General features: G+C 43.2%; 1 protein-coding gene across 1 annotated transcript in view; it reads left to right on the top strand.

Annotated features, from left to right (window-relative positions):
- The first annotated feature begins 5059 nt into the window (after positions 1–5059).
- The window catches only part of LOC132592332 (voltage-gated potassium channel KCNC1-like), an 89685-nt gene continuing 80594 nt past the window's right edge, over positions 5060–14150 (top strand). Inside the window, exon 1 of the mRNA XM_088654307.1 lies at positions 5060–5629. Coding sequence (XP_088510433.1) covers positions 5060–5629 — 570 coding nt within the window. The remainder of the gene's footprint in view (positions 5630–14150) is intronic.

Here is a 14150-nt window from a genome sequence, read left to right as displayed (position 1 = left end):
TGCTTTCTAGTGTCTCCCAGTTAAGCTCTATATAGAAATAATAAATTAACACAGCAAAGAAATATAGCAGAGTTTATAATGCATTGTGTCCATTTCACTACTATGGGCTGTAAAATTGAATTTTATGCAATATTACCTGAAATATTAAGACCTTTACTTAGGTTGATAGTATCTCAGTAGTACCTCACATTACAGGACAGAGTACAAGTGACATTATTTCCATAAACCTTATAGTGTATGATTCCTGGTCCTTTTATATATTAAATAAAGGCAACCTGATCTCCTTAACATGAATGCATCAGTGAATTTAGAAGGAAGTGGGTAAATGTAGTCGTACACCCTTAGTCTGGAGAAGAAATGGGGAACCTTTGGTACTCCAGGTGATGCTGGAAACCTTGACCCAATGGCCAAGGATTATGGGAGTTGTAATTGCAGGTTCTCTATTCCTTCGTATGCAGGGGAATGGATGGATCTACTTCATTGCACTGGCTCCCGGTGGAGTACAGGGTCAGATTTAAGGTGCTGGTTTTGACCTTTAAAGCCCTTCACAGCCTAGGACCCTCATACCTACGGGACCGCCTCTCCTGGTATGCCCTGCGGAGGACCTTAAGGTCCATAAATAGCAATACCCTAGAGGTCCCAGGCCCTAAGGAAGTCAGATTAGCCTCAACCAGAGCCAGGGCCTTTTCAACATTAGCTCCGGCTTGGTGGAACGCTCTGTCTCCTGAGACCAGGGCCCTGCGGGATCTGATTTCTTTCCACAGGGCCTGTAAGACAGAGTTGTTCCACCTGGCATTTGGCCTGGAGCCAACTCGATCCCTTCCCCCTCTTTCATTTATCTGTGATGGAACTCATATTTGGGGACTACCCTGGCTTTTTTCTGGCCCAGGTGGAATCAGTCTGGATAGCTGGCCTGGTGAAGACTTGACATTTTCTTCCCCAAACAGTTTTTGCTTTGAGTTTCTATTGAAATGAGGCTACATTTTAATGTTGTATTTAATCTTGTTTTTAAGATGTATTTTAATCAATTGTTTTATATCCGGTGTTAGCTGCCCTGAGCCCAGTCTTGTCTGCGGAGGGCGGGGTATAAATATATTATTATTATTATTATTATTATTATTATTATTATTATTATTATTATTATTATTTATTTGCAAAATAGGGGCGTGTTTTGTTGAAAACATCTACAGATCTTGTTGACCAGGGCACAAACATGCTTCCAGTTAGGAAAATGGATCTATTGCATTTGTTCAGATTGTGGGCTGGTGCCCCATTAGCCATTAAACTATTTGTTGGAAATAAGGCCCACAGATTTCCCAGTGGAACTTACTTCCATCCCACACATATTGTTTTCAGGATCCTGGCCTTAGGTTGACTAATTGGCAATATTTTCAGATTATAACTGGGCTGTGATTTCACAGAATCATAGAGTTGGAAAGACCACAAGGGGCATCTAGTCCAACCCCCTGCCAAGCAGGAAACACCATCAAAGCATTCTTGACATATGCCTGTCAAGCCTCTGCTTAAAGACCTCCAAAGAAGGAGACTCCACCACACTCCCTGGTAGCAAATTCCACTGCCAAACAGCTCTTACTGTCAGGAAGTTCTTCCTAATGTTTAGGTGGAATCTTCTTTCTTGAAGTTTGAATCCATTGTTCCGTGTCCGCTTCTCTGGAGCAGCAGAAAACAACCTTTCTCCCTCCTCTGTATGACACCCTTTTATATATATTTGAACATGGCTATCATATCACCCCTTAACCTTCTCTTCTCCAGGCTAAAGATACCCAGCTCCCTAAGCCGTTCCTCATAAGGCATTGTTTCCAGGCCTTTGACCATTTTGGTTGCCCTCTTCTGGACACGTTCCAGCTTGTCAGTATCCTTCTTGAACTGTGGTGCCCAGAACTGGACACAGTACTCCAGGTGAGGTCTGACCAGAGCAGAATACAGTGGTACTATTACTTCCCTTGATCTGGATGCTATACTCCTATTGATGCAGCCCAGAATTGCATTGGCTTTTTTAGCTGCTGCATCACACTGTTGACTCATGTCAAGTTTGTGGTCTACCAAGACTCCTAGATCCTTTTCACATGTACTGCTCTCAAGCCAGGGGTCTCCCATCCTGTATTTGTGCCTTTTATTTTTATTTTTGCCCAAGTGTAGTACTTTACATTTCTCCCTGTTAAAATTTATCTTGTTTCCTTTGGCCCAGTTGTCTAATCTGTTAAGGTCATTTTGAAGTGTGATCCTGTCCTCTGGGGTATTGGCCACCTCTCCCAATTTGGTGTCATCTGCAAACTTGCTCAGGATGCCCTCAAGCCTCCACATTTGTAGCCTCCACATTCTTTTCTTGCTCTTTGAAACTTCTCTTGTTTTAAATCTCTATTTAATCACTATTAAAATTCAGTAAGTTTTTTTTTTTTAAAAAAGGTTTTAGACCTAGGAACATAAATCATAAAGAATAATACCTAGGAACTCAGGTTTCCAATTCCCCATGGCATCTCAAGAATAATGCTTTCATTTTGAAGTGAAAATGTTTGAAGATGGTTTGAATGTTTGGACACTGAAGATCAAGCAACACATTCACATTTATCTTTTCTTTCAGCTGGCCTGAAATGATTTCTCTGCTTCTCTTTTAAGCCAGGAAATATGCCTGATCTCTCTTGGCCACTAGTGGAACAGCCATTTCTTTCTGTCTTCCTCCTTCATCGCCACTTCTGATGAGAGGGAGCCGATGTCAGAGAAAACGCTCCTTCCCATCTATCTGAAAATGCCTATATTGATTAAAGGGGATGATGGGGAGTGGGATGCGATTTTCACAGGCAACATTCCAAAGGTTGCTGAGCTAATTTCAGATGCTGCTTTCTATGGCAAAGGGCTGAGAGGAGCGGCCGCTCCTCTGCCTTTCCCCCCTCCCTCACACACCCCTCCCCAAATTGCCTGAGTGCATCCTTTCACGTTGACGAAAGGAGGCTCAAGGCAGTCCTTTCTATGTCTTTCTCGAAATAAAAAGCCAAAGGAAAGCTAGCAAGACCCTTCGCCAGGCCCAGCCCTGCCGTTTCCTGCAGTCCCCACATTAATCTCTGGCAGCAAGGTAGACAATGGCAATCCCAGGCTCCCTCTGGCTCAGCACGTTGCCTCTCGCTCTTGAGTCTTCCAGAGAGAAGCACCAGGTGGCCCAACACCGGGGTCTTTCCGGTGCCCCCCCCCATCCATTCATTCAGAGGGAGAGATCCGAATCGGGACCGCTGCCTTCTCTAGAGCCCCGGGATCTTCTCCAGCTGTGTGACATCCCATTCAGAGGTGAGATCCCCTCCGCCCCCTCCCTCCCTTCCTGGCTGAGAAAATCGCACCCTCCCTTTAGCCGCCTTGCTCTCTCTCTCTCTCTCTCTCTCTCTCTCTCTCTCTCTCTCTCTCTCTCTCTCTCTCTCTCTCTCTCTCTCTCTCTCTCTCTCTCTCTCTCTCTCTCTCTCTCTCTCTCTCTCTCTCTCTCTCTCTCTGCTTCTGCCTTTCCACTCCAGGTGACACTGGCGCGCGTGAAGCTGCCAGGCGCTGCCTCCCCGCGCTGCATTAGGACCCGGGGAGAACTGCTCTATTCAGAGCCCAGTGCGCCTGCGCGGTGCTGAAGTGTCCGGAGACCGAGCTGGCTGGACGAAGCAGCGAAGAACGGCAAGCGCGGCGGCGGCGGCGAGTTCTCTGGCACCCAGCCTTCCTTCAGCACCACCTGCGAGAGCTCTTGGGCGGCGGGCGCGAGGGAGGGAGGAGCAGACAGAGAGAGACGCGCTGGTTGTCCACCTCCCTCAGCACAATCCACCTGAGGCTTCCCCAAGCTGCCTGGATCGCCTGCTCGCCTTAGCCCGACACGTAGGGAAAGAGGAATAAAGACCCCCGTTCCTGATCCCTTTTTGCCTGCCCACCTCCCTTTCAACCCCTCTCCCCGCCTTTCCATCCATCCCCAGTGGAAGCCTCCCTTCAAGGGAAGCGCTACTAGTCAAGGGCTGCGAAGCGCTATCCATTTCAGCACCACGCTGCCCTAAGCAAAGGCGAGCCCACGTCGCGTGCCTAAGTCACCGCTGGTGGCGGGGAAGGTGGGGGGCGATCCGGCCAAAGCTCAGGAGCCGAAGGCGCCTTTCGAGCGGCTGCAAAGTGTGATCGGCATCAACAAGGAGGGAGCCGAAGAAGAAGCGAAGATTGAAGGCGACGCTTACGGATTTGGTGGTCTTTTGTTTGAATCGGAGAGCTACATCTGGAGAATTGTCAGCTATATCTCTCTCTCTCTATATTCCATTGCTGATTTGTTATTGCTACGTCGTTATCACCATCCATTTAGTTGCTGGTTGTGGTTTTTCACAACCCTGCCTAAATATTAGGATTGCTACGTGTTGAGCTCTTCCTAGCAGCCACCTCTTGCTCCTGCCTCTGCTCCTAGGACACCAGTACAGAACGATTTTTGTTTTACAAACATCAGCATCTTCAAGAGATTGGGTTTGATTGCTGCAGCTGGGCATTGGTATCTGCCCACTTTCTTCCTCCCACCTTATTTGTGTATGCGTATGTGTGTGTTGTGTTGTGGACCCCTTACTCCACTGCCTCCAGCCTCTTGTTGCATGCCCCTGCCACCACCAATCTTCCCCACTGAACCCGCCTTGTAGGTCAGCTATGTCCCACTAGATTTATTAATTCATACATCTTAACTGAGGAAGCAACCCCCCCCCCTTCCCCACTCTGACACTCACCCCTACCTACCCAACCATATCTCACAATCACTGCTCTTGGATATCCAGCATATTCTAATTTTAAATTATGCTTGTATGAGTTTTAATTTGCCAGCAAAGAACCCAAATCTGCCATCATTAACTTTCACTGGTACTCTTGACTTTGCCTCTGTGGGAGTGAAGGGTATAAGAGGCCAAGACCAGTGGATGCCCTTGATAGAGGCACCTCTTCCCCACATAGGAAAGGTATCAAATTATTGATTGCAGATGAGCAGACGCCCCCTTATGTGCTTGTTGTGTGTTGTGCTTGTTTGTATGAGTCCACGACATGCCTAATAAGAGACGAGATGGGCCAGGGCGATGAGAGCGATCGCATTGTGATCAATGTGGGAGGGACCAGGCATCAGACTTACCGCAGCACCTTACGCACCTTGCCCGGCACTCGATTGGCCTGGATCGCAGAGCCGGATGCCCACAGTCACTTTGACTATGACCCCCGCACAGATGAGTTCTTCTTTGACCGGCACCCAGGTGTCTTTGCCCATATCCTGAACTACTACCGCACAGGTAAGCTGCACTGCCCAGCAGATGTCTGTGGACCTCTATATGAGGAGGAGCTGGCCTTCTGGGGCATCGATGAAACCGATGTGGAGCCCTGTTGTTGGATGACCTACAGGCAGCACCGTGATGCTGAAGAGGCCCTTGACAGTTTTGGTGGGGCACCTCTGGATAATAGTGCTGATGATGGAGATGCAGATGGCACTGGAGACTCAGGTGATGGTGAGGAGGAGCTGGAGATGACTAAACGCCTGGCACTCAGTGATTCTCCAGATGGAAGGCCTGGGGGCTTTTGGAAGAGGTGGCAGCCCCGTATCTGGGCACTATTTGAGGATCCCTATTCCTCCAGATATGCAAGGGTAAGCCAAACAACCGGCACTCAGAATACCTTATTTACATAAACTCTAAGAGGGTTTTTAACTCGGTGCTGTTCACCAGTTCCTGGTTGCATTTCATGTGCTGCAAACCATGCAGGGCCTCTCCACTTAAGGGCAGGTAAGGGAAGCCACGTGCCTTTTAAGGCTGGCACCACATGAGTGAAGGCAGCGCTTCAGAACAAGGGCAGATACAAGGGCATAACACACCAGGAGGAGATTGAACCTTATACAGTAACAAAGACCCAATATTGCAATCCATTTTAAGTAGACATCTTATGATAGTCACCCAAGTAATTGCCTGAGCAATATTTTGTAGTCAAATTTCTCTACTGAGTTACCTACTATTTTTCTCAACAAAGTGAAGAGGTATTCATTACTACAGCCACTTGACTGAAGGCTTGTATGATGGGTTTTTTGATTGAGCTGAATGGCATTTTATTTTATCTGATTTCCAACCCAAAGGCCAGATATGATGCTCCAGGTTCAGTCTTCACTTTAGCAATTGCATTTCTTTATTAAACTGAGGTGACTCATATCAAGACACGCATGCAAGGTATATCTTGTTGCAGAGCAGCAGGAAGATTCCTTCTTCCTCATGCCAGCATTTGTAAGCAACAGAAAATGGGTTTTGTGTTCAGCTTATTAATGTGAATGTGAACAAGATGGACAATAGACGTTGAAAAATTGGTCTCTTTGCTGATGGGGTGAAAGATGCTAATCTAGGGACAGATTCTGCTCCCTCTGATGTCACCAGCCAAACACACACTGACGTCAGTGGGGACCAGTGAAATGTCATGCAGCTGCTTGTTTGAGCCAGTGGGGAAAATGAAGAGGAAGATTGAATGGGAAAAGTTGCTTCACTTTTCTGAGGTCTTAAGTGGACGGGTGTATGTATGTATGTGTGTTAACAGTATGGTTGCTGTTGTTTCCCCCATCCACTATCATGATTGTTTTATTCCTGAGTGCATGCTTGTGTGGATAGACAAGACAAAAAATGAAAATATATTTGTGTGGGTAGAGAATGCAAAACATGAAGAGATACTTGGAAAATGGTTGTATACATGAGGAGCAGCCAATTTGATGACAAACACGAGATGACTTACTGGGCACAGAAAACAAATTTTGTTACTTACTGGAAGCATAAAGCTCAGCACATATCTTAAAATGGAAAATGGTGCCAAGCTGGCAAAGGAATGAATGAGATGTGTAGAGGGAGAGCTTTGGCTTGGCTCTTTTTGATTACTCCTCATTATATACTATTCAGAGATTTCGTACCACATTAGCAAGTTTAATATGTAAAGCTGTGAGTCTTTGCATAGTGTGTAGTAAATATGAATTAAATATTTGCTAGATCATAAAATAATGGTGTTCTTGAGCAGCAACACTTGGATCCCAGTGATATTTTGCAAGGGGACATGAAACTGTAGAGAAGGTCAAATAGTTGTTTTTTTCAGACATATCCTGCTGGCTTTCTCTAAGAAAGAGTAATATGAACACAAACTGGATTTGAGATGGAGTCTCCCCTCTTCCCCCATAGATACTGAATTACACACAGACTAGGACCAGGCATGTTATGTCCCAGCTGGCATTGTGCAGAGCAAAGATCCTATATTTGAAGAGATGCTGTAGCTTAGTGGCTGAAGCACATGCTTTTCGTTCTGAAAGTGGAATTTGTGGCACCTCTGGTTAAAATGGTTTCAGGCAGCAGAGCTGTGAAAGACATCCTGGAGATCCACTGCTAGTCAGGGCAAAACACATTGCTGAGCTAGTTGTATCAATGGCCTCTTGCTCAGGCTTCATCTGACCATAGGGGCAAAACCCCTAGAAAGCACCTGTGGGCTGTAATTCGTGGTTTTGGTGTGACTTGTTATCGATTCTGGTAATGAACAATCATGCATTCTATTTATAACTACCTCTGTCGAAAGATATAGCTGGATAATTTTTGTTCTCTTAATTTGTTTCTTTTACAGTCCATTTTTAGCTGGGTTTTTGATATGGGTGTGTGGGGTGTATTAAGTCTTTGGATTGCATTTGCCGCTGTCCACTCCAAAAGCTGTTGCAAATGGCTAATTTTCCTTTAATTCATGACCTTATATGCAGGTTTTGCATTGTCTATAAGGTGTAAGACAACATGCAGGCATTTAATTTAAAAAAGGCTTTCTGTTTAATATGTTCATAGCTATTAATGGATATATTAGCAGACCTTCAGCACCTAATAATGCAAATAGAAACTAATGGATGTGTATATGAAGGAGTACTCAGATCTGTGCTGTGGTAATCTAATAGAAAACACCACAAAGACCTCAAACTAGCTACAGAAGCCATGAAGAAGAATCAATAGGCTCATTTACATACACACTATTTTTTTAAAAAGTCAATTGCACCAAATAGTGTTCATCTAGGAAAAATGCATGCACAGTTTTAATCAAGAACTGTATAGTTCTAAATGCCTGCATCAAATTAAGGCTTGCAAATCACTGTACATTTAGGCTTGGAAGTTTTCAAATGGTTTTATATTTAGGTATACACAATTGTCCTGTAATAAACATGTGACTGTGGGGCTGAAGTTGAATCTCACATCTTTGGGGATTTTGAATCCTTTGGGGATACAAAACTCCTGCAGTGATTCACCTTACCCCTGGGTTACAATTGTGACCAACTCTTCACCACATTTTAATTTTTCTTGTGTCCTAGAGTTGTCCATGAAAGAATCCTAAAACTATACAGTAAAGTATTTATTACACAAATATTGAATAGAACAGGGTTTTTTTTTATCCCACCCCAATGCATGAGTGTGTGTTGCATGCCCCCCATCAGTGCCCACATATTCACATGCAGACATCAATATTTCTTAGGAAGTGTTTGAAGGACACGATTCAGCATTTCAACCTTGCTGTCTATGACAGAGTCATCCATATGGGTCTGTTTTCTTTCTCGCATTGGATGTCCAAAAAGAAAGGAATGATCTAAAAACTGCTATAAAGTATAGCTACTTGTGCTTGAAAAAACCACCAATTCCTATCAATAAATTTACAGATACCTGTGAATTTATTCTATATTAATTTTAAAGCTTTACAGGCAGGTGTTTTAAATGAAATATTGCTTGACATAATATTTCTCACATAGTACAGATACAAAATCCAGAAAAAACAAGTACTTATTTGTAACCTAATGAATAAAGGCCAATCCTGTGATTGAGAACAATTATCTCCTAGACTAATAGCTTACTCATTCTGAGTGTGAATCCTTATGTAACCATAGCAGAAGCAGCCACATATAAGAGAGAGGTTTCAGCAGGAACCAACCTAAGATTTGCAGAAGTTCAAAAACTCTTTAGAAAAAGTCCAGGTGGATCTAAAAACAGCCAAACAAGAATTGAACATTCTCAACAGAACATTGACCAACTATTGTGGAGGGAACAGAAAATCTGGGGGACAAGGGAAGTAGAATGGAGTACCTGGAAGTACCATGGCTGGCTGATATACTGAACAGGAGCATTCCACACTGCAGTGTTTTGTTGCAGCAGAGTGGCACTGTGGTCTAAACCACTGAGCCTCTGCAGATCAGAAGGTCAGTGGTTTGAATCCCCGCAATGGAGTGAGCTCCCACTGGTCTGTCCCACCTCCTGCCAACCTAGCAGTTCGAAAGTACACCAGTGCAAGTAGATAAACAGGTAACACTGCGGCGGGAAGGTAAAAAGCATTTCCGTGCACTCTGGTTTCCGTCATGGTGTTCTGTTGCGCAAGAAGCGGTTTAGTCATGCTGGCCACATGACCCGGAAAAGCTGTCTGTGGACAAACACCGGCTCCCTCGGCCTGAAAGCAAGATGAGCGCCGTAACCCCAGAGTCGGCTTTGACTGGACTTAACCGTCCAGGGGTCCTTTACCTTTTACCTTGTCCTAGAAATAAAGGCAGAAGAACTGCTGCTTATGAAGGTCTGATGACCTGGTATTTTCTGGTATCAACCATATTGCTGTATTATTTCTTCATAGGTATGTGGAGGTCACAAATACTGTATCACTGTATGAGTCTTTTGCGTAAATGTTAAACAAAGCTTAGTTCTTAATCTGAAAACCTTTTTCCCCTGTTGCAAAGATAGGTCAGGCATGTCTAGAAGGGGAAGTGGTGCCCTTGCAACAGCTTGCTTGCAGTCTACTTTGAGGAAAGAATCTACTACCCTCCAAATCTTCCCCAAAGTGACCATCCCTTGAAATGAATTAGCTGCTGACCTGAGGTATAAACAGTGTCTAAATACCTAGATTTCTTCCCTGTCTAGGTATGGTTATAAAACAGTTCAACAGATCTTTTGAATAGCCCCCCAATGATATGTAGCAAAACTTTCACATAAGGAGAGTTTAAGTGAGTAGCTGATGAAACCCAGCAAGAGTCAGCAGTTTGACCTTGAATATTTCGCATCTTGTATAAACTCCCGTAATTTCTGTTTGATTTCAGAGGAACTTACTTATAGGCTAGTGAATCCTGTAAATTCCATTTTCCAGAGCATTTCAGCTCGATGAGACCTAAACAGGGAGGTGGTAGTAGGTATGGAAAGGGATAGTTGGTGTCACTAGATTTCCTATATCAATGTTAAACGGAAGCTGTTTATTTTGACTGCAAGATGCTCTCTGAAGCAAATGTTGTTTCCTTCTTCAGCCCCCAACTTCCCCAAATACATGTGTTTAGCCACTTTGACTGATGCCACTCTGTGCTAGCTGTGTCTGAAAGAGAATTTCCTATACCGGGTAATGATAAAGGCAGCTTCCTGGTCAGCAGTGATGGGAGGGAAATGAGAGAGGCAAAGGGACAGACAGGCACGAAGGGCAGGGAAATATGTGGAGGCAGTAAAAAAAGGGTGAAAAGGGATGAAATCTCAACTGACAGCAGTCCTAGGGCAGGATGATATTTGCATCATTTGTTATTGACACTTCAAAACCACCTAGAAATTCAATGGCAAAAAGTTATACTGAGTGTACGGTGAACATATCACGTTAACACCATCCAAATAACTTGAAGCAAAGTGCACCATAGTCTTTATTTTGTGTTACATGATGAGATAGTGAATAGAACTGACAACCCCTTGATAACTGACCTCTTTAAATTCATTGTTTGCAATACTCTTGAGGTCCACCAGCCTTGTTTAAGATTGGTCATCCTTGCATTCAGGAAGACTATATGGAAGGTCCAAAAGCCACAGCAATGTGGGCACTTGCATACAAATTGTTCACTGAAGAATTTCTCAAAGGTTGGCAATCATAAGTCCCCCACTGGTAACAAAAATGTGAAGAGCCATTTCAATGCAAGGGAAATATTTTACTGGCAGGAAGAGTGAGGAGAGGTGACCAGGAAGATGTGATTCAAAAGAGAGAAGAAGAGGAAGATGAACAGATGAGAAAAGAGTGGAACATGGGTAAAAAGAATTAGCAACTTCATTGCTTTATGGGTCTCCAAGGGAACCTTTCATTTCATTTATTTATGATGGAGGAAAGGGCATAGGTAAGAATTATTAGGGATGTTGTATAAATTTTCTTTTTTAAAAGCGAAGGAAATAGTTTTCCCTCTGCAACAAAGAGTTCTGTGTTGAAACAATGGCCTCCCATGATTCTAATGGAGTAAGATATTCTGTGAAAATTAATACCAGTCATGGTATCTAATGTAATGCCCCATGACAAAATAGTTACCTATGCTTAAACAAAACTTCCATGAGTCTCTTGCCATCCACTGTGCCAGAATCGATCTCACATGAGAGTGCCCTGTGGGCTTAAAGTTTAGGCGAAGCTTGACACTCTTATATACCTTACATATTCAGGAAGCAAATTGAGGGGGAAAATGTAAAAGAGAACAGGAAATTCACCAAGTAACCAGATTTTCACTTTATCCTTCAAATGAACTTGACACATCACTCTTTCTCACATTCCTTTGTTCTAGCTATAATCTCCAGATTATTTTGGTAGCATTGAATTACATCAAGAAGCATGACAGTCAGAGAGGCTATGATTCAATAGCAGTGGATATAAATATACATCTGAAGTTTATGATTAGGACAGTTTACCAAGACCTTTCTTGGTATGTTACTTTGTGTGAAAAAAAGAAGCATGAGGTCATGAGTCATACAATGATAGGGACACATAAAGCAGACAACTGTATGAACTCTGCTTTATGAAATTGACCAAGCTTTCTGGTGGAGGGGCCAGGAATCCATAATTTTAGTTCCTGTATTTTAGTTTTTAAATGGTTCTGTCTGTCCTGAGGTTTGCAACAACTTTTTTGTGGTGCAGCTTCACTTTAGTAGATTGATCTATAGTGTAGATCACTTAATGTGTGTGTGCATGTGTAGGGATGTAAGCTGGAATGTAGATGGTCCTGCCATGGGGTCTGTTTGGTCTAGCTAACTCCATAATATAATGTGTTCCTTGAGTTCTTTAACAACAGGATATGCTAAGAATTCAAAAAGTAAACATATATACATAAGCTTTCAGGACAGAGTGGGTTAAAAAGCTAAATACATGTGTAAATCAACAACCTCAAGCAGCTTGTATATGATCTCATTATACTATTGCAAATAATATCTGTTATTAACTAGTACCAGTGATTAACTCCTACTAATAGCAACAATGGAACCTCTAGCTGTTTTCATTCTGGCTCACTACACATTCAGTCATTTCTGCACGGTTTACATTGTGAACTTTTCCACAGGGCAATATATGTGGGCAGATACTTTTCTTATCATTGCATTTTTCTGGAGCCAAATCCAGAGACCCCCTGCACTCTGAACATACAACATTTGTTTTAAAAAAAGAGAGTGTTTTTCTTGATGGGGGAAAAATCTACTTAAGTGAGCTACTTTGCAGCTGTCATTCCACTATTATCAAAATGGGTCAGGATTTGAACCTGGGGACCTGGATCCAGTTGCCACTTCTCCAATGGTTTCATCCTGTGGCATTGAGCAAGTTCAAATATCATACCTCAGTCTACCATTGCGGAAATCATAGTGTTGAACCTCTTAAGTAAAGCTGACTCCATACATTGCATGCTTAGATCACACCTAAAATGTTGTAAGTATGCACCTAAAAAATGCAACATATGATTTTTGTTCATGTTTACAAATACGGAAACAGCCATCAGGCAGCCATGATTGCCTACAGCTTCCCACCCACTCAATGGCAAACACAGGCTTTCATTTGCATAATGTGTAAAATGCCACGTAGGGTGAAAGCAGAGGCCAAAAATGATGATAAAGTGAAATTTGTAAAACTATAAGTAGAGGGCGGTCTAAGCAGATGAGGAACCACCTCGGTGTCAGAGCACACACTTTGCAGGAAGAATATCCCAGGCTTGGTCCATGGCCTCTCCAGTTAAAAGGATCCAGTAGCAGGTGATAGAAAGACATCTGTCTGGAGAGCCAGTCAGAACAAACAATAGTGGGCTAGGTCAAAAGTGTGATCTGATAGAAGTCAGCCTTGTATGCTCTCTAATTTAGTTGCTTCACAAAATTCACATTTGGAGGAGAAAGGATGCTTCCCTCAGGTCTTAGTCCTAGGCCCCAAAGTGTAGATTTCCTTCTACAATGGACAGAAAAGTAAAGTTGTATTGGAAACCGGTCTTCACTGTCCCAGTCATTTAGCAAGATAAAACCCAGGGTGCTTCCAAACAACCTCTTTTACTGGACGTTCATCCTGGTTTGCCTGAAGGTAGGCTAGATGACATTGTGTCAAAGCGAGCATCATTACATACTTTCCCATGCATTTCCTCTTACTTTCCTTATCTTAAAAAGTCCAATCTTTTGCAGAGGTGGGTTTGTAGCAGAAGACCTCTGAATCCACTGTAATTACAAGACCTGAATCTGCCAGTATGAATCCCACCCCCAAAACCTGGATATGCCCCAACACCTGACCTCAATGTGCAAACTGGAACAACACATTTCCACTTTGACTTTAACGAAAAGGAATGATAATTCAGAGTAACTATAAGCATATTATACAAAATAATGGTATATTTGCTTTGCAATGCAGAAAACATGAAGCTCCTTAAGTGTTGTGGGGAAAATATCCCATTCTAACTTTGAGTCACGGTTTCGCCAGTAGACACTACTACTAGTAGTAGTAGTAGTGATACTAATATCAGTGATGCTAATATCAATAGATAAGCTTATTTGTAGGCACATTTTCAAAATGCAATTATTATTATTATTATTATTATTATTATTATTATTATTATTATTATTATTATTTATACCCCGCCCTTCTGGCTGGGTTTCCCCGGCCACTCTGGGCGGCTTCCAACAAATACCAAAATACATTTAAATATCACAGATTAAAAACTTCCCTAAACAGGGCTGCCTTTAGGTGTTTTCTAAATGTCAGGTAGTTTTTTATCTCCTTGACCTCCGATGGAAGGGCGTTCCACAGGGTGGGCGCCACTACCGAGAAGGCCCTCTGCCTGGTTCCCTGTAGCTTTGCTTCTCGCAGTGAAGGAACCGCCAGAAGGCCCTCGGCGCTGGATCTCA

The sequence above is a fragment of the Zootoca vivipara genome, chromosome 1, assembly GCF_965207765.1.
Source record: "Zootoca vivipara chromosome 1, rZooViv2.hap1.1, whole genome shotgun sequence".
Classification (NCBI taxonomy): domain Eukaryota; kingdom Metazoa; phylum Chordata; class Lepidosauria; order Squamata; family Lacertidae; genus Zootoca; species Zootoca vivipara.
Note: the sequence above shows the minus strand (reverse complement) of the source record. Positions and strands in the feature narration are given on the sequence as shown.